This window comes from Hypanus sabinus, chromosome 6 (genome assembly GCF_030144855.1).
Source record: "Hypanus sabinus isolate sHypSab1 chromosome 6, sHypSab1.hap1, whole genome shotgun sequence".
Lineage (NCBI taxonomy): Eukaryota > Metazoa > Chordata > Chondrichthyes > Myliobatiformes > Dasyatidae > Hypanus > Hypanus sabinus.
The window spans coordinates 1736221-1762092 of record NC_082711.1 but is presented as its reverse complement, the minus strand read 5'-3'; the positions used below and the strand labels follow the sequence as shown (position 1 = coordinate 1762092).

At 52.8% G+C, this 25872-nt stretch overlaps 1 protein-coding gene across 8 annotated transcripts in view; it reads right to left on the bottom strand.

Annotated features, from left to right (window-relative positions):
• scrib (scribble planar cell polarity protein) overlaps window positions 1-25872 on the bottom strand; it is a 349859-nt gene that overhangs the window by 266541 nt on the left and 57446 nt on the right. For all 8 annotated transcript variants that reach the window (XM_059971535.1, XM_059971528.1, XM_059971533.1 and 5 more), the window contains exons 3-4: window positions 14951-15029; window positions 12964-13053 (exon numbers count right to left, since the gene is read on the bottom strand). In XM_059971535.1, the coding sequence (XP_059827518.1) occupies window positions 12964-13053; window positions 14951-15029 (169 nt within the window). The remainder of the gene's footprint in view (window positions 1-12963; window positions 13054-14950; window positions 15030-25872) is intronic.

Sequence of the window (25872 nt, the reverse complement as noted above, 5' to 3'; positions counted from 1 at the left end):
AGGTGGGAGAGTCTAAAACCAGAGAACACAGCCTCGGAATAGAGTGGTGTCCTTTTAGAACAGAGATAAGGAGGAATGTCTTTAGCCAGAGAGATGCGTATCTATGGAATTCTTTGCCACAGTCAGCTATGGAATCCAAGTCTTTATGTATATTTAAGGCAGAGGTTGACAGATTCTTGATTGGTTAGGACATGAAGGGGTATGGGAAAGGCAGGAGATAGGGGCTGAAAGGAAATTTGGATCAGCTATGATGAAATTGTGGAGCATACTCAATGGGCAAAATAACCAAATTCTGCTCCTATATCTTATAATCTTACGGAATGTGCCATCACAGGTAGATAGGGTTGTAAAGAAAGCTTTTGGCACACTTTAGACAATAGACAATAGACAATAGGTGCAGAAGTAGACCATTCGGCCCCTCGAGTCTGCACCGCCATTCTGAGATCATGGCTGATCATTCACTATCAATACCCAGTCCCTGCCTTGTCCCCATATCCCTTGATTCCCCTATCCATCAGATATCTATCCAGCTCCTTCTTGAAAGCATCCAGAGAATTGGCCTCCACCGTCTTCCGAGGCAGTACATTCCACACCTCCACAACTCTCTGGGAGAAGAAGCTTCATAAAATTTTTTTTTTCCTTCATAAATTAACGTACTGACTACAGGAAATGGGATGTTATGTTGAAATTGTATAAGACGTTGGTGAGGCCTACCATTTGGAGTGTTGTGTGCAGTTTTGGTCACCTACCTACAGGAAAGATGTGGACAAGGTTGAAAGAATAAAGAGGACATTTAAAAGGAAGTTGCCGGGTCTGGAGGACCTGAGTTATATGGGAAGTCTGAATACGTTAAGACTTTATTCCCGAGAATGTAGAGGATTCAGAGATTTGACAGGGTATACAAAATTACAAGGAGTATAGATAGGGCTGAATGTCGCAAAATCGAAGGACTTGATCATGGACTTCAGGAGTAATGGAGACAAGCTAACCCCTATTGACATCAATGACACTGCAGTTGAGAGGGTGAGTATTTTCAAGTTCTTTGGTGTACACATCACCAAGGATCTCATCTGGACTGTGCAAACCTGCTGTGCATTGAAAAAAGTACAGTAGCACCTCTTTCACCTCAGAGAGCGGAGGAAGTCCTCAGATCATCAGGACTTTCTGGAGGGGCACCACTAAGAGCATCCTGACTGGCTGTGTACTGCCTGGTATGCGAACTGCCCTAAATCGCAGGGCACTGCAGAGAGTGGTGTAGACAGCCCAGCACATCTACGAATGTGAACTTTACTCTACTCAGGACATTTACAGCAGCAGGTGCATAAAAACAACCCGGAGGATCATCTGGGACTCAAGCCGTCCCAACCACTGTTTCGGCTGCTTCCGTCTGACGAACGGTACCGCAGCATTAAGGCCAGAACAAACCGGCTTCTTCTACTAGGCCATCAGACTTATCAATCCCCATTGATCTAATTGCATATCTGACTGTACATACGTGTATACGAAACAATTCTGTATACAATCGTAATGTTGGGGCAATATCCTCCCACGATGGAGACGCAACATAGAGATTTTTACTCCCTCATGTTGTGAGATGGATATAAGAAATGTAAAGGGGGTTTCTTCTTTTTCTTTGTTGCTGCGTATGTTAATCAAAATGGCTTCTTTGTTTTGTTAACAGTAGGAATGCTTCTTTGTTGTGAGAGAGTGCTGGAAGCTTGTTTGGGTTCAAGTTTACAGATAACGAGAATTGTATTCCTTTGTAAACCGATTGGGATTAATGTTGTTCTTTCTTCTGAGTCTGTAAGCTATTGTTGGTGGGCTTTTGGGGAGATCGGCACGAGGGGGTGAGAGAGACAGGACGCGATGCTTTAAACTGGGCAAGGAACGGACCCCAAGCTGGGGGGGTCCGAGGTCAGGAGGTACTCCAAGGAGAGGAGACGAAGATAGATGTGCTTGGTTGACCACTTCGGGTGGTCCTGAGCTGCGAGTCGAGGAGTTCGGAGGCCAGAAGACTTCAGTAATTGAGCTCCAACAGTTGTGCACAACGTGGTTTGGATTTTGATAAGTTTGGCGCCATTTCTTTATTTTCTTTTCCTTCATATATACTCTATTATTATTAATCACTTAGTTATAATAATCTTTATAAATTGTAATCATTTAATCGCATATGGTGTCCTGTCTGTTTTTTGGCGAGGCGGGGACATCACACAACATCCACACAAGCTGATTACCCAGTTTAGCAGGGCCAAAGGCTGCTCCCCCTAGACGAGAACGAGCTGAGCGAGCCTGAGGCGGCCCAGGGGGGTACAGAAATAAAATTCTAATACAAGCAGGCTTTTTCCACTGATGTTGGATGGGACTACAACCAGAGGCCATGTGCCAAAGGTAAAAAAGTTTAAGGGGAACATGAAGGGAAACTTCTTCACTCAGAGTATTGTAAGGGTGTGGAATGAACTGCCAGCGCAAGTGGTGCATGTAAGCTCAATTTCAACTTTTAAGTGTATTTGTATATCATACATGTATGGTAGGGGTATGGAGGACAACACACACAAAACGCTTCAGGAACTGAGCAACACCAGGCAGCATCTATAGAAAAAAAAGTACGGTCGACGCTTCAGGCTGAAACCCTTTAGCAGGACATCCTACATAAATATACTTGAAGACTTGGCCTTCATAGCTGCCTCTGGCAAAGAATTCCACTGATTCACCACTCTATAGCTAAAGAAATTCCTCATCTGTTCTAAAAGGACACCCTTCTGGGGCTGTGGGCTCTGGATTTGGACTCTCCCACCATAGGAAACATCCTCTGCACATCCACTCCTTCAAGGCCTTTCGCCATTCAATAGGTTTCCATGAGGTCACTTCTCATTCTTCTGAATTTCACTGAATACAGGCCCAGAGCCCTCAAACACTCTTCATACAAGTCGTTTAATCCTGGAATAATTTTCGTGAACCTCCTTTGAACCTTCTCCAGTTTCAACACATCCCTTCTAAGGGGACAAAGCCTCACTTGATGAATTCTCCAGTTGATCCTGACTGAGCACTGCCATGAGATTTACCTTAATAACACCACATTCCCCTTTAATCATATCTAGAATGACTTAAGCCTCTAATATTGAGCTGCCAATCCTGTCCTTCCTGCAACCAAGTCTCACGAATGGCTACAATATCATAATTCCATGTGTTGATCCATGCACTAAGCTTACTTGTCTTTCTTACAATAGTTCTTGCATTGAAATATCGTAACTCAGAACAGTAGTCCCACTGTGATCAACTTATTACTTTCTGCCTTTGCCTGAGGTCTTAACCACATCTGTCTCCAGAACCACCCTACTATTTGTTCAAACATCCTGGTTCCCATCTTCCTACAACTCTTGCTTAAACCCCCCACGCCCCAAATGCAGCACGAGCAAACCATCCTGATAGGATGTTTTGTCTTCACCAGGGAGGACACAAGCAATCTCCCAGATGTATGGATGGGCCAGGGTCATAAGATATCAGAGGAATTGAGACAGATTGACATTAGGAAAGAAACTGTGATGAGTAGACTGGTAGGACTGAAGGCTAATAAATCCCCGGGTCCAGATGGTCTGCATCCGAGGGTTCTAAAAGAGGTGGCTCAGGAAATTGCGGATGCATTGGTAATCATTTTCCAATGTTCCTTAGATTCAGGATCAGTTCCTGAAGATTGGAGAGTGGCTAATGTTATCCCACTTTTCAAGAAGGGAGGGAAGGAGAAAACGGAGAACTATCGCCCTGCTAGCCTAACGTCAGTCGTGGGGAAGATGCCTGAGTCCATTATTAAGGACGAAATAGTGGCATATCTTAATGGCAGTAATAGGATTAGGCTGAGCCAGCATGGATTTACCAAGGGCAAATCATGCTTGACTAATCTGTTGGAGTTTTTTGAGGGTGTAACAAGGATGTTAGACGAGGGTAAGCCAGTGGATGTAGTGTACCTAGATTTTCAGAAGGCATTCGATAAGGTGCCACATAGGAGATTGGTGAGTAAAATCAAAGCTCATGGCATTGGAGGCAGGGTTTCAACATGGATAGAAAACTGGTTAGCAGATAGAAAGCAAAGGGTAGCAGTGAATGGTGTTTCTTGGACTGGCTGGAGGTGACTAGTGGGGTACCACAGGGCTCTGTATTGGGACCACAGCTCTTTACGATTTATGTCAACGATTTAGATGAGGGCATTGAAAACTATATCAGCAAGTTTGCTGACGATACTAAACTGGGTGGCAGTGTGACATGCGAAGAGGACGTTAGGAGAATACAGGGAGACTTGGATAGGCTGGGTGAGTGGGCAGATACTTGGCAGATGTCATTCAATGTGAATAAATGTGAAGTTATCCACTTTGGAAGCAGGAACAAGAGGGCAGAGTATTGTCTGAATGGTGTAGAGTTAGGTAAGGGAGAAATGCAAAGAGACCTAGGAGTCCTAGTTCATCAGTCAATGAAGGTGAATGAGCAAGTGCAACAGGCAGTGAAGAGGGCAAATGGAATGTTGGCCTTTATTACAAGGGGAATTGAGTACAAGGGGAATTGTCCTTTTGCATTTGTACAGGGCCCTGGTGAGACCACACCTGGAATATTGTGTACAGTTTTGGTCTCCAGGTTTAAGGAAGGACATTCTGGCAATTGAGGAGGTGCAGTGTAGATTCACTAGGTTGACTCCTGGGATGGCAGGGCTGTCTTACGCAGAGAGATTGGAGAGATTGGGCTTGTACACACTGGAATTGAGGAGATTGAGAGGGGATCTGATTGAAACGTTTAAGATAATTAAAGGATTTGATAGGATTGAGGCAGGAAATATGTTCCAGATGTTGGGAGAGTCCAGTACCAGAGGGCATGGATTGAGAATAAGAGGTCAGTTATTTAAAACAGAGTTGAGGAAAAACTTCTTCTCCCAGAGAGTTGCGGAGGTGTGGAATGCACTGCCTCGGAAGACGGTGGAGGCCAATTCTCTGGATGCTTTCAAGAAGGAGCTAGATAGATATCTGATGGATAGGGGAATCAAGGGATATGGGGACAAGGCAGGGACTGGGTATTGATAGTGAATGATCAGACATGATCTCAGAATGGCGGTGCAGACTCGAGGGGCCGAATGGTCTACTTCTGCACCTATTGTCTATTGTCTATTATTCCCCCCATCTTCTAGTTTAGGTGTAAACCATCTTTTCTGAACAGGTCCCACCTCCCTGGAGAGAGCCCAATTCCTCTGAAGGTTGTTGGGTGTTGGTGTTCAGAGAGACCAGGATAATCAGGAAGTCAACAAGTACAGTACATCAGCATTTATTACAAGATTTAAAGACAAACGTGGTTTTCTTCTGTGAGGCTACGTCTGGAATGCTGTGTACCTAAGTAGGAATGAACCCCGTGACACTGTGAGTCACAGGAAGCCAATTATACCTCACAGGAACTGAGCTTGCAGGCTGAGCATCACTCTTTGTACCACCTACACTGATCCTGTGGCGACCCATTTCCTGGCACATCCGAACCGACTCACAATTAGATAACCTACGGGGGTTTGCGAGCACAGAGCTTTGGAACCTCTGCGCCACGGGGGGCAGGTTGAGGGAGGCTTAAAAGTGATGCTGAAGATTTCAAATAAAGTTTTTTTCCTTCGACTGCAGTTACCGACTCCGTGTCGTAATTTTAGCGCTGCGTGTAGCACACCGCTACAATTGGTGTCCCCGACGGTCCAAACGATTTTTGGACCAGAAATGACCGCCGCCGCCTCTGTTCATGCGGTTTCGTTGAAACTGCCAGGTTTCTGGACACAGCGCCCGAACCTATGGTTCCAGCAAGCCGAAGCCCAATTCCACGTTCGCCAGATCACCTCAGAAGACACCCGTTACTACTTCGTGGTGAGCTCCCTCGACCAGGACACAGCGGCCCAGGTCGCGGAGTTCGTACAGTCGCCCCCGGCAGACGGCAAGTACACGGAATTCAAAGCCCTGCTCCTCAGGACTTTCGGACTCTCACGGCGCGAGCGGGTTGCCCGTTTACTGCACCTGGATGGCCTGGGCGACAGACCTCCATCGGCTTTAATGAATGAGATGTTGTCTCTGGCCGACAGACACACACCCTGCTTCATGTTTGAGCAGGCATTCCTGGAGCAGCTGCCCGAGGACATACGCCTGTTGCTGTCCGACACGGATTTCAGTGACCCCCGGAAGGTGGCAGCCCGGGCGGACTTGCTGTGGAACGCCAAAAAGGTGAGCGGGGCGTCCATGGCACAGATCTCCCAGCCACGCTCCCAGCAGCAAACCAGTCCAGGCCCGGCCGCAGAGCCCGCCAACCTCCGGCCCAATGAACACTGGTGCTTCTTCCACCAGCGGTGGGGCGCAGAAGTCCGCCGTTGTCGCCCGCCCTGCAAGTTCCCGGGAAACGCCAGGGCCAGCCGCCGCTGATGGCTACGGAGGCTGGCCATCGGGATAGCCTCCTGTATGTGTGGGATAGAAGGTCGGGACGCCGGTTTTTGGTCGATACTGGGGCCGAGATCAGCGTTTTACCTCCGATGAGTTACGACACCCGCAGCAGGGCACCGGGTCCTCCCCTGAGGGCCGTGAACGGCAGCACAGTAAGGACCTATGGCACCCGTCAGGTGCAGCTACAGTTCGGCTCCAGCCAGTTCACATGGGACTTCACACTGGCCGCTGTAGCCCAACCGCTTCTGGGTGCGGATTTTTTGCGGGCTCACAGCCTACTGGTCGACCTGCCCAGGAAGAGACTGGTACACGCCGAGACCTTTCAGACGTTCTCCCTGGGTACAGCCCAGTTGCCAGCCCCTCACCTCGGCTCCATCACGCTGTCCGACAACGACTTCACCAGGGTCCTGGCGGATTTCCCATCGGTTCTGGCACCACAGTTCACAGCGGCCATGCCCAGGCACGGCGTACAGCACCACATCCCGACCCAGGGACCACCCCTCCACGCCCGCGCTCGGCGGCTTCCCCCGGACAAGCTCCGACTGGCGAAGGAGGAGTTCCAGAGGATGGAGGAATTGGGGATCATCCAGTGGTCCGACAGCCCATGGGCCTCCCCCCTGCACATGGCGCCCAAAGCGACGGGAGGCTGGAGACCGTGCGGCGACCACCGCAGGCTGAACGAGGATACCACACCGGACCGCTACCCTGTGCCGCACATTCAGGACTTTGCAGCAAACCTGCACGGCGCACGGATCTTCTCCAAGGTAGACCTCGTCCGAGGGTACCATCAAATCCCGATGCATCCTGACGACGTCCCCAAAACGGCTCTCATCACCCCGTTTGGCCTTTTCGAGTTCCTCCGCATGCCGTTCTGCCTGATGAATGCCGCACAGACGTTCCAGCAGTTAATGGACGCGGTGGGACGGGACCTGGACTTCGCGTTCATCTATTTGGATGACATCCTCATAGCCAGCAGCAGTCGTCAGGAGCATCTGTCCCACCTCTGTCAACTCTGCGCCCGACTGAGTGAGTACGGTCTTACAATCAACCCCGCCAAATGCCAGTTCGGACTCGATACCATTGACTTCCTGGGCCACAGGATTACTAAAGGCGGGGCAACCCCTCTGCCCACTAAGGTAGATGTGGTCCGCCACTTTCCCCGACCCACCACGATCAAAGGCCTTCAGGAATTAGTAGGTATGGTCAATTTCTACCGCTGCTTCCTCCCTTCAGCTGCCCGGATCATGCGCCCCCTGTTCGCCCTGATGTCGGGTCCGAGCAAGGACATTACCTGGGACGAGGAGTCCGCCGCCGCTTTCGTTCAAACGAAGGAAGCTTTGGCGAACGCCACAATGCTAGTACATCCCAGAATGGACGCCCCTACCGCCCTCACAGTGGACGCATCAAACACAGCAGTCGGTGGGGTGCTGGAGCAACTCATCGCAGGTCGCTGGCAACCCCTGGCGTTTTTCAGCAAACACCTGCGGCCACCCGAGCTCAAGTACAGTGCTTTCGACCGGGAACTGTTGGCGCTCTACCTAGCAATCCGGCATTTCAGGTACTTCCTAGAAGGTCGGCCCTTCACCGCGTTCACGGACCACAAACCGCTTACCTTTGCGTTTACGAAAGCGTCCGACCCCTGGTCGTCACGCCAGCAACGCCACCTGTCCTACATCTCTGAATACACGACGGATGTCCGGCACGTCTCGGGTAAGGACAATGTCGTGGCGGATGCGCTCTCTCGCCCTATCGTTCATGCCCTTTCCCAAGGGGTAGACTTTGAAGCACTGGCAGAGGTGCAGCAGGCGGATGAGGAGATTCCGAGTTACAGAACCGCAGTCTCTGGTTTGCAGCTCCAGGACCTCCCCGTAGGCCCGGGTGAGAGGACCCTACTCTGTGACGTCGCCACCGGCCAGCCCCGTCCCGTCGTCCCGACAGCCTGGCGGCGCCACGTTTTCGACTCCACTCATAACTTGGCGCATCCCTCCATCCGGACAACTGTCCGGATGGTTTCCAGCAGGTTCGTTTGGCACGGACTCCGCAAACAGGTCAGTGAATGGGCCAAAACGTGCATGCACTGCCAGACGGCCAAGGTGCAGCGGCACACCAAAGCCCCACCGCAGCAGTTCCATCCCGCCCACCGGCGTTTCGACCACATTCATGTGGATATAGTGGGCCCCCTGCCAGTGTCGCGCAGAGCGCGGCACCTCCTGACTATTGTGGACCGGTTCACAAGATGGCCAGAGGCGGTCCCGCTCACCGACACCACCTCCGAATCTTGCGCCCGAGCCCTGATCGCCACATGGATATCTCGCTTTGGTGTACCAGCCCACATTACCTCCGACAGAGGCGCCCAGTTCACCTCCAGCCTGCGGTCAGCTATGGCCAGCCTTTTGGGGACTCAGCTGCACCACACAACTGCCTACCACCCACAGTCGAACGGGCTAGTGGAGCGTTTCCACCGTCACCTGAAGTCGGCCCTCATGGCCCGCCTGCGAGGAGCCAACTGGGCGGACGAGCTTCCCTGGGTCCTACTCGGCATCCGCACAGCGCCCAAGGACGACCTGCACACCTCGTCGGCCGAGTTGGTATACGGCGCGCCCCTGGTCGTCCCCGGGGAGTTCCTACCAGCCCCACGGGGGCAAGAGGAAGATCCCGCAGCAGTCCTGGGCAGACTACGCGAGAAGCTCGGTAATCTGGCCCCCATACCCACTTCACAGCACGGGCGGCACCCGACCTGCGTACCCAAAGACCTACAGAACTGTAAGTTTGTGTTTGTACGAAGGGGCGGGCAACGGCCACCGCTGCAGTGGCCATACGAGGGGCCGTTTATGGTGCTCCGGAACAACGGGTCCACGTTCGTGCTGGACGTTGGGGGGAAAGAGGAGGTTTTCACGGTGGACCGCCTCAAACCGGCCCATGTGGACCTGGCGCAACCGGCCGAGTTTCCGACACCTCGGCGCAGAGGCCGACCTCCCAAGCAGGTTCTGGCCCAGACTGTGGACATTGGGGGGTGTATCGCCGGTTCTGGGGGGGCGTTATGTGGCAACCCATTTCCTGGCACATCCGAACCGACTCACAATTAGATAGCCTACGGGGGTTTGCGAGCACAGAGCTTTGGAGCCTCTGCGCCATGGGGGGCAGGTTGAGGGAGGCTTAAAAGTGATGCTGAAGATTTCGAATAAAGTTTTTTTCCTTCGACTGCAGTTACCGACTCCGTGTCGTAATTTTAGCGCTGCGTGTAGCACACCGGTACAATCCCATTATTTCATGTTAACACCAGACCCTCCTCCGCCATGCCTATTAAGCACCTGCCTCTTAGTCGTCCGATGGATCGGACACCACCACAGCCTGTAGCAACACCTGTGTAAGAGGTTAATCCTCAGATCCCCTCAAACAGATATTTGCTTTATTCAGCACAGATACATCAAAACATACAGCGAAACGCATCATTTGCATCAATAGGCAACACAGTCCAATGAAGCACAAGGGGCAGCACACAAGTGTCACCACTTCTCATACCAAGGTCGCATGCTCACAACTCAGTAATCCAAGCTCAAGCATCATTAGAATGTGGGAGGAAACTGGAGCACACACAGGTAATCCACACAGTCATGAGGAAAACATACCATCTCATGTACAGTGCTGACCCTACAAGTTATTGCATTAAATACCTCAAGCTGTGACATCGTTTGCAGTAATGTGATTATCGCTAAATGCGATGTTATATAGAAACACAGAAAACCTACAGCACAATACAGGCCCTTCGGCCCACGATGATGTGCCAAACATGTCCTTACTTTAGAAGTTACCAAGGGTTATCCATAGACCTCTGCTCCATGTATCTATCCTAGAGTCTCTCAAAAGACCCTATTGTATTCACCTCCACCACCATCGCCAGCAGCCCATTCCACACAGTCACCACTCTCTGAGTAAAAATAACTTATCCCTTACATCTCCTCTGTACCTACTTCCAAGCACCTTAAAACTGTGTCCTCTCATATTAGCCATTTCAGCCCTGCAGCAATATAGGACCCTGGTCAGACCCCACTTGGAGTACTGTGCTCGGTTTTGGTCGTCTCACTACAGGAAGGATGCAGAAGCCATAGAAAGGGTGCAGAGCAGATTTACAAAGATGTTGCCTGGATTAGGGAGAATGCCTTATGAAAATAGGTTGAGTGAACTCAGCCTTTCCTCCTTGGAGCGAAGGAGGATGAGAGGTGACCTGATAGAGGTGTACAAGATGATGAGAGGCATTAATCGTGTGGATAGTCAGAGGCTTTTTCCCAGGGTTGAAATGGTTGCCACAAGAGGACACAGGTTTAAGGTGCTGGGGAGCAGGTACAGAGGAGATGTCAGGGATCAGTTTTTTACTCAGAGAGTGGTGAATGCGTGGAATGGGCTGCCGGCAACGGTGGTGGAGGCGGGTACGATAGGGTCTTTTAAGAGACTTTTGGATAGGTACATGGAGCTTAGAAAAACAGAGGGCTATAGGTAAACCTAGTAATTTCTAAGTTAGGGACATGTTCCGCGCAACTTTGTGGGCCAAAGGGCCAGTATTGTGCTGCAGGTTTTCTATATTTCTATGTTTAATCAATTCTCTCCATTACAATCTCTCTTCTTCAATCCTCAAAACAAAACCTTTATCACATTACAGCTAACAATATTACAGCTCAAGACATTCTGCAGTACCACATTCAGTTCTGGCGTCATTTCGTAAGGAGTCTCTACAAGTACTGCCCGTGGAATACATGGGCTGCTTCAGTTTCCTCACAGTTCAAAGACATACCAGTTATGTTAATTGATCATTGTGAATTGTTCCATGGTGAGGTTAGGGTTTATCGGGATTGTTGGGGGCGGGGGGCCTACTCCGCACTGTATCACTACAATAAAACAAATTTAAACTCCTGTGACACACTCATTTGTGTGTTGTGATTTGTTAATTCTGAAAGGGCAAGCTTCCATTCAGTGTATTACTGACTGGGATGGTAATAGCAAGGTATCTGACCACAAAACCCTGTAACAGATCGTGAGGACTGGTGAAAGGATCATTGGTGTCTCTCCCACCCGCACCCATCCAAGATATAAAGCAGGAGCACAGAGTCTTCAGCATTGTCAAAGACCCGTCACATCTGTCCCAGTCTCTTTGACCTCCTACTGTCAGGCAAAAGTTGCTGCAGTTTAAGAACAATGACAGTTAGGCTGGGTGATAAGATTCCTCTCCACGTCCACTCTATCTAAGCTTTTCAACGTTGGGTAACTTTCAATGAGATCTCCCCTCATTCTTCCCAACTCCAGTGAGGACAAGACCAGAACCATTAGGCGCTCCTCATAGTTGACCCTGTTGTTCCTGTGTCAGCATATCCTTTCTTCGATAAGGGGCCCAAAACTGCTCACAATATTCCATGGGAGTCTAACCAATGCTTTATAAAGCCACCAAATAACTTGGATAAAAATGTGAGTAAACTTCTGACGATACAGATTGGTGGCGTTGTCGCTAGTTTAGCAAATTGCCAGATATGGCTGGAGTTTAATCCGGCCAAATGAGATGCACTGCATTTTGAGAGGTAAAACGTAAAAGGACTGCTCATAGCTAATGGCAGGGTACTGAACAATGTTAGTGTAAAGAGGGGTAGTCCAAATTAATAGCTCTCTGAAAATGGCTGCACAGGTTGCTAGGATAGTGAACAAGGTGTACATATGCTTGCCCTGTTAGTCCAGGCTTCAAGTTCAGGGCTCATGAAGTTATGTTGCAGCATTATAAAACCCTTCTCCAACAGGACCACAACCTTGTCATGATTTGGAGGCTTGCACGCCTGAATGACCCAGAGAGCTATGCTGGCTGGAGTTGTGGCTTTATGCTTTAGTTCTTGGTAGGGTCACCCATGCCAAACAGGTGAAAAGGTGGATGGTCCACCAGCTCTCCATATTTCAATGGCTCGGCTAAGCTCAGAACTAGCAGTCAACAAAACTATTACGGAAACAGCAATAAACAATCTTTCTATATCAGTGTGCAAAGTTATTCCTGAGTCTTCACCTGGGATTTGAATGGCTGATTGCAGTAAAATCCGAGAGGAAGCTCCTGATATGATGAAGGAAGCCCTAATTACTGCCATGACCAAGGCCAAGTACAGAGATGGAGGACATTCTCTGCCCTGAAAAGCAGTGTAACAACTTTATAAAACCCTAGTTAAGCTGCATATGCAGTATTGCATGCAGTGAGCATCTTACAGACTTTTGGTGAGTTTGACACGATATGGTGGGCTGAAAGACTGCTCCTGTTTTGCAGTGTCTGTATTCTACATTAGTGAATGCCAGAACAAGTCTGTCACTGCCAGATTTTGCACGCTTGAGCGATGGGATCACTGGACCCTCTGGGGGAATTTGTGGAGAGCTATGGTCAAACTGCCAAGGAGAACCTGACACTCTCATCTGCCCTGATGAGTCTCTCAGAGATGCTCTCAGCTCGATACGTTGCTCCACACACATTTTCTGATGCTGGGGTGTCGAGCAGATCACTTACTTGCCGATGTCGCTTGGCAGGAACTGCAGAGATACGTCATTGAGGGAGAGATGTGCAAGGATCCGTAACTGTGTGAATCCGTCAGGAAGCCTGCAAGAGAGGGACATGGTAAATAACGCAGGAAGCATGCAGAAAGAAAATGAAAAGGCATAACACAACCTTTAGATCCTTTCTTTCTCCACTAGCACACCCTGTCACCACTGACACTTCTCTCCCACCCCATTACCACTCATCCACATGCTCAACCAGCGCATTGCTGCAACACACAGACAGACAGACATACTTTACTGATCCTGAGGGAAATTGGGTTTCGTTACAGTCGTACCAACCAAGAATAGTGTAGAAATATAGCAACATAAAATCATAAATAATTAAATAATAATAAATAAATTATTCCAAGTGGAAATAAGTCCAGGACCAGCCTCTTGGCTCAGGGTGTCTGACACTCCAAGGGAGGAGTTGTAAAGTTTGATGGCCACAGGCAGGAATGACTTCCTATGACGCTCAGTGTTACCTCTCGGTGAAATGAGTCTCTGGCTGAATGTACTCCTGTACTTAACCAGGACATTACAAAGTGGATGGGAGACATTGTCCAAAATGGCATGAAACTTGGACTGCATCTTCTTTTCAGACACCACCGTCAGAGAGTCCAGTTCCACCCGCACAACATCACTGGCCTTACGAATGAGTTTGTTGATTCTGTTGGTGTCTGCTACCCTCAGCCTGCTGCCCCAGCACACAACAGCAAACACGATAGCACTGGCCACCACAGACTCGTAGAACATCCTCAGCATCGTCTGGTAGATGTTAAAGGACCTCCGTCTCCTCAGGAAATAGAGACGGCTGTGACCCTTCTTGTAGACAGCCTCAGTGTTCTTTGACCAGTCCAATTTACTGTCAATTCATATCCCCAGGTATTTGTAATCCTCCACCATGTCCACACTGACTCCTTGGATGGAAACAGGGGTCACCGGTGCCTTAGCCCTCCTCAGGTCCACCACCAGCTCCTTAGTCTTTTTCACATTAAGCTGCAGATGATTCTGCTCACACCATGTGACAAAGTTTCCCACTGTAGCCCTGTACTCAGCCTCATCTCCCTTGCTGATGCATCCAACTATGGCAGAGTCATCAGAAAACTTCTGAAGATGGCAAGACTCTGTGTTGTAGTTGAAGTCCGAGGTATAGATGGTGAAGAGAAAGGGAGACAGGACAGTCCCCTGTGGAGCCCCAGTGCTGCTGACCACTCTGTCTGGCACAGTGTTGCAAGCGCACATACTGTGGTCTGCCAGCCAGGTAATCAATAATCCATTACAACAGGGAAGCATCCACCTGCATCACTGTCAGCTTCTCACCCAGCAGAGCAGGGCGGATGGTGTTGAACACACGGGAGAAGTCAAAAAACATGACCCTCACAGTGCTCACCGGCTTGTCCAGGCAGACACGGTTCAGCAGGTAGACGATGGCATCCTCAACTCCCAGTCGGGAATGATAGGCGAACTGGAGGGGGTCTAAGTGTCACCCTATCACCGCCGACCCTCAACCTCCCTGACGTTGCCTCTGACCCTCATTGCCTCTAAACCTGTCACCATGGACTCTCTTGATATATAAGCCACTTCACCCGCCCCCTGACCCTTCACCCCGCCTTCTCCCCGTTCAACGTCATACAGGACAAGAGAAAAGAAGCAGGTCCTTCACTGCCCAGCTTGCGGTCAGGGGTCAGTGAGTAGGATCGATCGCGGGATCAGGGGCAAAAAGGAGAATCCATCTTAGTGCAGGAGGCAATAAAGAGAGCTCAGTTCAGTGAGGAGGGATACAAGATCAGTTTGGAGGGCTCTCTCTGGGTTATTAAGGGTTAACAAAGGCTGATTGAGGAGAGGTCAGAGGGAATTACAGAGGGTCAGCTTGGGGTGAAAGAGAAGTGGTCTGGGCAGAGGTCAGAGCGAAGAGCACGGCCAACAGTGGTTTCTTGTTAAATATTTGACTGTACCTGGAAAGAGGGTTCCCACTAAAATCAGCAATTTCCAGAGATTTGCAGAATTTAATACTCTCCGGAATTTCTGGGATATCTGTGGAGACAAAAGCAGCAACGTGAAGCAACATTCTCCTAAGAATAAACTGGTAGGGGGCAGCAGAGCCACTGAATTAAAAGGACGGGCAAAGAAAACGTCTTTAAGGAGAAACAGGCAAACTTCACTTTAACAGAGCAAGAGCAACAAAGAGAGGGGGGCCGGACAGAGAATCCAACAAACCCACCCATAAAAATACAGGGCACGATCCCACTGATACCGATACAACTACAGGGAAGTGTCCCACCCACACTCCCCCATACAACTACAGGGCAGTGTCCCACCCACACCCCCCTATACAACTACAGGGCAGTGTCCCACCCACACCCCCCTATACAACTACAGGGCAGTGTCCCACCCACACCCCCCTATACAACTACAGGGCAGTGTCCCACCCACACCCCCCTATACAACTACAGAGCAGTGTCCCACCCACACTCCCCCATACAACTACAGGGCAGTGTCCCACCATCACCCCCCCCCATACAACTACAGGGCAGTGTCCCACCCATACTCCCCCCTATACAACTACAGGGCAGTGTCCCACCCACAACCCCCTATACAACTACAGGGCAGTGTCCCACCCACACCCCCCTATACAACTACAGGGCAGTGTCCCACCCACACCCCCCCTATACAACTACAGGGCAGTGTCCCACCCACACCCCCCCCATACAACTACAGGTCAGTGTCCCACCCATACTCCCCCCTATACAACTACAGGGCAGTGTCCCACCCACACCCCCCATACAACTACAGGGCAGTGTCCCACCCACAACCCCCCCCCATACAACTACAGGCCAGTGTCCCACCCACACCCCACTATACAACTACAGGGCAGTGTCCCACCATCACACCCCGCTATACAACTACAGGGCAGTGTCCCACCCACAACCCCCTATACAACTACAGGGCAGTGTCCCACCCACACCTCCCATATACAACTACAGGGCAGTGTCCCACCCACACCCCCCCTATACAACTAAAGGGCAGTGACCCACCCACACCCCCCCATACAACTACAGGGCAGTATCCGACCAACACCCCCCCCTATACAACTACAGGGCAGTGTCCCACCCACACCCTCCCTATAAAACTACAGGGCAGTGTCCCACCAACACCTCCCATATACAACTACAGTGCAGTGTCCCACCCACACCCCCCCCATACAACTAAACGGCAGTGTCCCACCCACACCCCCCCATACAACTACAGAGCAGTGTCCGACACACCCCACCCCCCCTATACAACTACAGGGCAGTGTCCCACCCACATCCCCCCTATACAACTACAGGGCAGTGACCCACCATCACCCACCACCCCATACAACTACAGGGCAGTGTCCCACCCACACCCCCCATACAACTACACGGCAGTGTCCCACCATCACCCCCCCCCATACAACTACAGGGCAGTGTCCCACCCACACCCCCCCCCCATACAACTAAAGGGCAGTGACCCAACATCACCTCCCTATACAACTACAGGGCAGTGTCCCACCCGCACCCCACTATACAACTACAGGGCAGTGTCCCACCATCACCCCCCTATACAACTGCAGGGCAGTGTCCCACCATCACCCCCGCCTGTACAACTACAGAGCAGTATCCCACCCGCACCCCACTATACAACTACAGGGCAGTGTCCCACCATCACCCCCCTATACAACTGCAGGGCAGTGTCCCACCCACACCCCCCCCCTATACAACTACAGGGCAGTGTCCCACCCACACCCCACCTATACAACTACAGGGCAGTGTCCCACCATCACCCCCCTATACAACTGCAGGGCAGTGTCCCACCATCACCCCCGCCTGTACAACTACAGAGCAGTGTCCCACCCGCACCCCACTATACAACTACAGGGCAGTGTCCCACCATCACCCTCCTATACAACTACAGGGCAGTGTCCCACCATCACCCCCCTATACAACTGCAGGGCAGTGTCCCACCATCACCCCCGCCTGTACAACTACAGAGCAGTGTCCCACCCGCACCCCACTATACAACTACAGGGCAGTGTCCCACCATCACCCCCCTATACAACTGCAGGGCAGTGTCCCACCATCACCCCCGCCTGTACAACTACTGGGCAGTGTCCCACCATCACCCCCCTATACAACTGCAGGGCAGTGTCCCACCATCACCCCCCTATACAACTGCAGGGCAGTGTCCCACCATCACCACCGCCTGTACAACTACAGAGCAGTGTCCCACCCGCACCCCACTATACAACTGCAGGGCAGTGTCCCACCATCACCCCCGCCTGTACAACTACAGAGCAGTGTCCCACCCGCACCCCACTATACAACTACAGGGCAGTGTCCCGCCATCACCCTCCTATACAACTGCAGGGCAGTGTCCCACCATCACCCCCCTATACAACTGCAGGGCAGTGTCCCACCATCACCCCCCTCTACAACTGCAGGGCAGTGTCCCACCCACACCCCCCCCTATACAACTACAGGGCAGTGTCCCACCCACACCCCACCTATACAACTACAGGGCAGTGTCCCACCCACACCCCACTATACAACTACAGGGCAGTGTCCCACCATCACCCCCCTATACAACTGCAGGGCAGTGTCCCACCCACACCCCACCCTATACAACTACAGGGCAGTGTCCCACCCACACCCCACCTATACAACTACAGGGCAGTGTCCCACCATCACCCTCCTATACAACTACAGGGCAGTGTCCCACCATCACCCCCCCTATACAACTGCAGGGCAGTGTCCCACCATCACCCTCCCCATACAACTACAGAGCAGAGTCCCACCCGCACCCCACTATACAACTACAGGGCAGTGTCCCACCATCACCCCCCTGTACAACTGCAGGGCAGTGTCCCACCCACACCCCCCCATACAACTACAGGGCAGTGTCTCACCATCACCTCCCTATACAACTGCAGGGCAGTGTCCCACCCACACTCCCCCTATGCAACTACAGGGCAGTGTCCCACCATCACCCCCCCCCCCCTATACAACTACAGGGCAGTGTCCGACCCACACCCCCCCATACAACTACAGGGCAGTGTCCCACCCACACCCCCCCATACAACTACAGGGCAGTGTCTCACCATCACCTCCCTATACAACTACAGGGCAGTGTCCCACCCACACTCCCCCTATGCAACTACAGGGCAGTGTCCCACCATCACCCCCACTATGCAACTACAGGGCAGTGTCCCACCATCACCCCCACTATACAACTACAGGGCAGTGTCCCACCCACACCCCACCTATACAACTACAGTGCAGTGTCCCACCATCACCCCCCCATACAACTACAGGGCAGTGTCCCACCCACACCGCCCCCATACAACTACAGGGCAGTGTCCAACCCACAACCCCCCATACAACTACAGGGCAGCGTCCCACCATCACCTCCCTATACAACTGCAGGGCAGTGTCCCACCCACACCCCCCTATACAACTACAGGGCAGTGTCCCACCCACACCCCCCCTATACAACTACAGGGCAGTGTCCCACCCACACCCCCCCCCATACAACTACAGGTCAGTGTCCCACCCATACTCCCCCCTATACAACTACAGGGCAGTGTCCCACCCACACCCCCCATACAACTACAGGGCAGTGTCCCACCCACAACCCCCCCCCATACAACTACAGGCCAGTGTCCCACCCACACCCCACTATACAACTACAGGGCAGTGTCCCACCATCACACCCCGCTATACAACTACAGGGCAGTGTCCCACCCACAACCCCCTATACAACTACAGGGCAGTGTCCCACCCACACCTCCCATATACAACTACAGGGCAGTGTCCCACCCACACCCCCCCTATACAACTAAAGGGCAGTGACCCACCCACACCCCCCCATACAACTACAGGGCAGTATCCGACCAACACCCCCCCCTATACAACTACAGGGCAGTGTCCCACCCACACCCTCCCTATAAAACTACAGGGCAGTGTCCCACCAACACCTCCCATATACAACTACAGTGCAGTGTCCCACCCACACCCCCCCCATACAACTAAACGGCAGTGTCCCACCCACACCCCCCCATACAACTACAGAGCAGTGTCCGACACACCCCACCCCCCCTATACAACTACAGGGCAGTGTCCCACCCACATCCCCCCTATACAACTACAGGGCAGTGACCCACCATCACCCACCACCCCATACAACTACAGGGCAGTGTCCCACCCACACCCCCCATACAACTACACGGCAGTGTCCCACCATCACCCCCCCCCCATACAACTACAGGGCAGTGTCCCACCCACACCCCCCCCCCATACAACTAAAGGGCAGTGACCCAACATCACCTCCCTATACAACTACAGGGCAGTGTCCCACCCGCACCCCACTATACAACTACAGGGCAGTGTCCCACCATCACCCCCGCCTGTACAACTACAGAGCAGTATCCCACCCGCACCCCACTATACAACTACAGGGCAGTGTCCCACCATCACCCCCCTATACAACTGCAGGGCAGTGTCCCACCCACACCCCCCCCCTATACAACTACAGGGCAGTGTCCCACCCACACCCCACCTATACAACTACAGGGCAGTGTCCCACCATCACCCCCCTATACAACTGCAGGGCAGTGTCCCACCATCACCCCCCTATACAACTGCAGGGCAGTGTCCCACCATCACCCCCGCCTGTACAACTACAGAGCAGTGTCCCACCCGCACCCCACTATACAACTACAGGGCAGTGTCCCACCATCACCCTCCTATACAACTACAGGGCAGTGTCCCACCATCACCCCCCTATACAACTGCAGGGCAGTGTCCCACCATCACCCCCGCCTGTACAACTACAGAGCAGTGTCCCACCCGCACCCCACTATACAACTACAGGGCAGTGTCCCACCATCACCCCCCTATACAACTGCAGGGCAGTGTCCCACCATCACCCCCGCCTGTACAACTACTGGGCAGTGTCCCACCATCACCCCCCTATACAACTGCAGGGCAGTGTCCCACCATCACCCCCCTATACAACTGCAGGGCAGTGTCCCACCATCAACCCCGCCTGTACAACTACAGAGCAGTGTCCCACCCGCACCCCACTATACAACTACAGGGCAGTGTCCCGCCATCACCCTCCTATACAACTGCAGGGCAGTGTCCCACCCACACCCCGCTATGCAACTACAGGGCAGTGTCCCACCCACACCCCGCTATGCAACTACAGGGCAGTGTCCCACCCACACCCTGCTATGCAACTACAGGGCAGTGTCCCACCCACACCCCACTATACAACTACAGGGCAGTGTCCCACCCAAACCCCCCCCTATACAACTACAGGGCAGTGTCCCACCCACACCCCCCCCCATACAACTACTGGGCAGTCCCACCCACACCCCCCTATACAACTGCAGGGCAGTGTCCCACCATCACCCCCCCCCCCCCATACAACTGCAGGGCAGTGTCCCACCCACACCCCCCCCTATACAACTACAGGGCAGTGTCCCACCCACACCCCACCTATACAACTACAGGGCAGTGTCCCACCATCACCCTCCTATACAACTACAGGGCAGTGTCCCACCATCACACCCCCTATACAACTGCAGGGCAGTGTCCCACCATCACCCCCCTATACAACTACAGGGCAGTGTCCCACCCACACCCCCGCCTGTACAACTACAGAGCAGTGTCCCACCCGCACCCCACTATACAACTACAGGGCAGTGTCCCACCATCACCCCCCTATACAACTGCAGGGCAGTGTCCCACCCACACCCCCCCATACAACTACAGGGCAGTGTCCCACCATCACCCCCCCTATACAACTGCAGGGCAGTGTCCCACCCACACCCCCCCATACAACTACAGGGCAGTGTCTCACCATCACCTCCCTATACAACTACAGGGCAGTGTCCCACCCACACTCCCCCTATGCAACTACAGGGCAGTGTCCCACCATCACCCCCACTATGCAACTACAGGGCAGTGTCCCACCATCACCCCCACTATACAACTACAGGGCAGTGTCCCACCATCACCCCCCCTATACAACTACAGGGCAGTGTCCCACCCACACCCCACCTATACAACTACAGTGCAGTGTCCCACCATCACCCCCCCATACAACTACAGGGCAGTGTCCCACCCACACCGCCCCCATACAACTACAGGGCAGTGTCCAACCCACACCCCCCCATACAACTACAGGGCAGCGTCCCACCATCACCTCCCTATACAACTGCAGGGCAGTGTCCCACCCACACTCCCCCTATGCAACTACAGGGCTGTGTCCCACCATCACCCCCCATATACAACTACAGGGCAGTGTCCCACCATCACCCTCCTATACAACTACAGGGCAGTGTCCCACCCACACCCCCCCCCTATACAACTACAGGGCAGTGTCCCACCCACACCCTCCCTATACAACTACAGGGCAGTGTCCCACCAACACCCCCCCCCTATACAACTACAGGGCAGTGTCCCACCCACACCCCCCCTATACAACTACAGGGCTGTGTCCCACCATCACCCCCCCTATACAACTACAGGGCAGTGTCCCACCCACACCCCCCCCTATACAACTACAGGGCAGTGTCCCACCCACACCCCCCCCTATACAACTACAGGGCTGTGTCCCACCATCACCCCCCCTATACAACTACAGGGCAGTGTCCCACCCACACCCCCCCCATACAACTACAGGGCGGTGTCCCACCCACACCCCTCCTATACAACTACTGGGCAGTGTCCCACCCACACCCCACTATACAACTACAGGGCAGTGTCCCACCCACACCCCGCTATGCAACTACAGGGCAGTGTCCCACCCACACCCTGCTATGCAACTACAGGGCAGTGTCCCACCCACACCCCACTATACAACTGCAGGGCAGTGTCCCACCATCACCCCCCCCCCCCATACAACTGCAGGGCAGTGTCCCACCCACACCCCCCCCTATACAACTACAGGGCAGTGTCCCACCCACACCCCACCTATACAACTACAGGGCAGTGTCCCACCATCACCCTCCTATACAACTACAGGGCAGTGTCCCACCATCACACCCCCTATACAACTGCAGGGCAGTGTCCCACCATCACCCCCCTATACAACTACAGGGCAGTGTCCCACCCACACCCCCGCCTGTACAACTACAGAGCAGTGTCCCACCCGCACCCCACTATACAACTACAGGGCAGTGTCCCACCATCACCCCCCTATACAACTGCAGGGCAGTGTCCCACCCACACCCCCCCATACAACTACAGGGCAGTGTCCCACCATCACCCCCCCTATACAACTGCAGGGCAGTGTCCCACCCACACCCCCCCATACAACTACAGGGCAGTGTCTCACCATCACCTCCCTATACAACTACAGGGCAGTGTCCCACCCACACTCCCCCTATGCAACTACAGGGCAGTGTCCCACCATCACCCCCACTATGCAACTACAGGGCAGTGTCCCACCATCACCCCCACTATACAACTACAGGGCAGTGTCCCACCATCACCCCCCCTATACAACTACAGGGCAGTGTCCCACCCACACCCCACCTATACAACTACAGTGCAGTGTCCCACCATCACCCCCCCATACAACTACAGGGCAGTGTCCCACCCACACCGCCCCCATACAACTACAGGGCAGTGTCCAACCCACACCCCCCCATACAACTACAGGGCAGCGTCCCACCATCACCTCCCTATACAACTGCAGGGCAGTGTCCCACCCACACTCCCCCTATGCAACTACAGGGCTGTGTCCCACCATCACCCCCCATATACAACTACAGGGCAGTGTCCCACCATCACCCTCCTATACAACTACAGGGCAGTGTCCCACCCACACCCCCCCCCTATACAACTACAGGGCAGTGTCCCACCCACACCCTCCCTATACAACTACAGGGCAGTGTCCCACCAACACCCCCCCCCTATACAACTACAGGGCAGTGTCCCACCCACACCCCCCCTATACAACTACAGGGCTGTGTCCCACCATCACCCCCCCTATACAACTACAGGGCAGTGTCCCACCCACACCCCCCCCTATACAACTACAGGGCAGTGTCCCACCCACACCCCCCCTATACAACTACAGGGCTGTGTCCCACCATCACCCCCCCTATACAACTACAGGGCAGTGTCCCACCCACACCCCCCCCATACAACTACAGGGCGGTGTCCCACCCACACCCCTCCTATACAACTACTGGGCAGTGTCCCACCCACACCCCACTATACAACTACAGGGCAGTGTCCCACCCACACCCCGCTATGCAACTACAGGGCAGTGTCCCACCCACACCCTGCTATGCAACTACAGGGCAGTGTCCCACCCACACCCCACTATACAACTACAGGGCAGTGTCCCACCCACACCCCCCCCTATACAACTACAGGGCAGTGTCCCACACACACCCCCCCCCCAGACAACTACAGGGCAGTGTCCCACCCACACCCCCCCCCTATACAACTGCAGGGCAGTGTCCCACCATCACCCCCCCCCCCATACAACTACAGGGCAGTGTCCCACCATCACCCCCCCCTATACAACTATAGGGCAGTGTCCCACCCACGCCCCCCTATACAACTGCAGGGCAGCGTCCCACCATCATCTCCCTATACAACTGCAGGGCAGTGTCCCACCCACACCCCCTATGCAACTACAGGGCTGTGTCCCACCATCACCCCCCATATACAACTACAGGGCAGTGTCCCACCATCACCCTCCTATACAACTACAGGGCAGTGTCCCACCCACACCCCCCCCTATACAACTACAGGGCAGTGTCCCACCATCACCTCCCTATACAACTACAGGGCAGTGTCCCACCATCACACCCCGCTATACAACTACAGGGCAGTGTCCCACCCACACCCCACTATACAACTACAGGGCAGTGTCCCACCATCACCTCCCTATACAACTGCAGGGCAGTGTCCCACCATCACACCCCCCTGTACAACTGCAGGGCAGTGTCCCACCATCACCTCCCTATACAACTGCAGGGCAGTGTCCCACCCGCACCCCCCCTATACAACTGCAGGGCAGTGTCCCACCATCACCTCCCTATACAACTGCAGGGCAGTGTCCAACCATCACCTCCCTATACAACTACAGGGCAGTGTCCCACCCACACCCCACTATACAACTACAGGGCAGTGTCCCACCATCACCTCCCTATACAACTGCAGGGCAGTGTCCCACCCACACCCCACTATACAACTGCAGGGCAGTGCCCCACCACAGATTCATCTATGTTAACACAGGGCAATATTGCTTCTTTAAGGCTGTCATAGCCAGGGTTGGCAATAGGGACAATCTTCCACTACTTCTGCAATAGGAATGCAAGTTGGAGGTATCTTTACGGGCTGCTGCTCCACACCGTCCACTTCCTTGCCCTTGTCCACAGTACCGACTCGCCATGGCAGTCGGTCTTTCCACCTGGAGATGAGATGGGTCCCCACTGGAAGTCCCTTTACGTGCGGGGTCTTCCCATGCACCTTGGGGATCTCGACTGGAGGATGCTGCATAGAGCGGTGCCCTGCAATAAGTTCTTTAGTTTGTACACGGATCTCCCATTCGCATGTCATTTCTGTGGGGGTACGGTCGTGTTTGGGTAAATATTGAAAAGCAACACGCACAGTCCATGGCGACCTTAGGAGGTGTTCCTGGACCGTTGGGCTCCGCGGGGTGTAAATGCCATCATTGATAAGAGATGGGAACATTTTGGTTTAATGTGCATTGTCTACTTGTAGTGAAATAATTGTGTTAATTACTGTTTTGTATATACTGTATAGCACCGATATTTGTAATAAAGGAATTTTGTAAAATAAAAACAAAATTTAAAAATAGCAGTTCAAATAGCCTCTGACAACCAAGTCCAGTTCCTGGCCTTCCCATCTGGCCGAGCTGCTCATCCCGGCTAAACTGTTTCTACTGACAGAAGAAGTAGCTGCTGGAGCCTTAAAACCAGTCACTTCAGGTAAATGGGGCTTATCAGCCATGGTTGGCAGCTCATCGAGGAGAAGGAAATCGCTGATCTCAAACCCTCACTGCCTTGTAGCAAAACCCACTCATGGGGGAAGGCTTCAAGGGCAATTCTTGAGAGAAAAGTTCAGAGCTTGAGTCCCTAAGGCAGTACTACGTCAAGTTCAACATTGACTGGCAACTCCCTTTAGAACAGTGTTTCCCTCTGAACCTTGACTCTCTCTTCACAAACTCATCCCGAACCCTCTGAATTCCCACTGTGCAATCTTCTTGGACCCCTCACCCTGACTCCACAAACTCACCCCTGACCCTCTGTACTCCCAATGTTCAGCCTCTCCAGTCCCTCACCCTCTCTCCAAACTCACCCCTGACCCCCTGTACAGTCTTCTCAGACCCCTCACGGTCCCACTGTTGTGCTTTATTAAGTCCATGTCATCTGAAGCTGGGCTGTGTAGGGATTCCTTCCCAGACGGTGGGAATTGCTGCGAAGCGGTATCCAGGAAAGCTGCCACGAATAAAGTACCAGATCCACTTGAGGAGGAGGGAGATGAGTTTGTGGAAGATTTGGGTACGCTGCAAATGCAGGACACTTAACAGCATTAATGATCACTCCCATCCAGCCTGCAATCTCTCTGACACCCTACCAACAGGCAGAAGGCAACATTGGGACCAGGGCATTTAGGATGGGAAACAACGTCCTCCACCAGGCCATGAGACGACTGAACTCACTGCCACCACCCAGGTCTCATCACGTACGAAGCACCATTGACATTATACAGTTTACTTTTGAATGTGTCATAAATGTACCTTAATATTTGTTACTTTATTTGTGGTAATATTACTTTATGTGTCATGTGTGTGTTATAAAGACTGT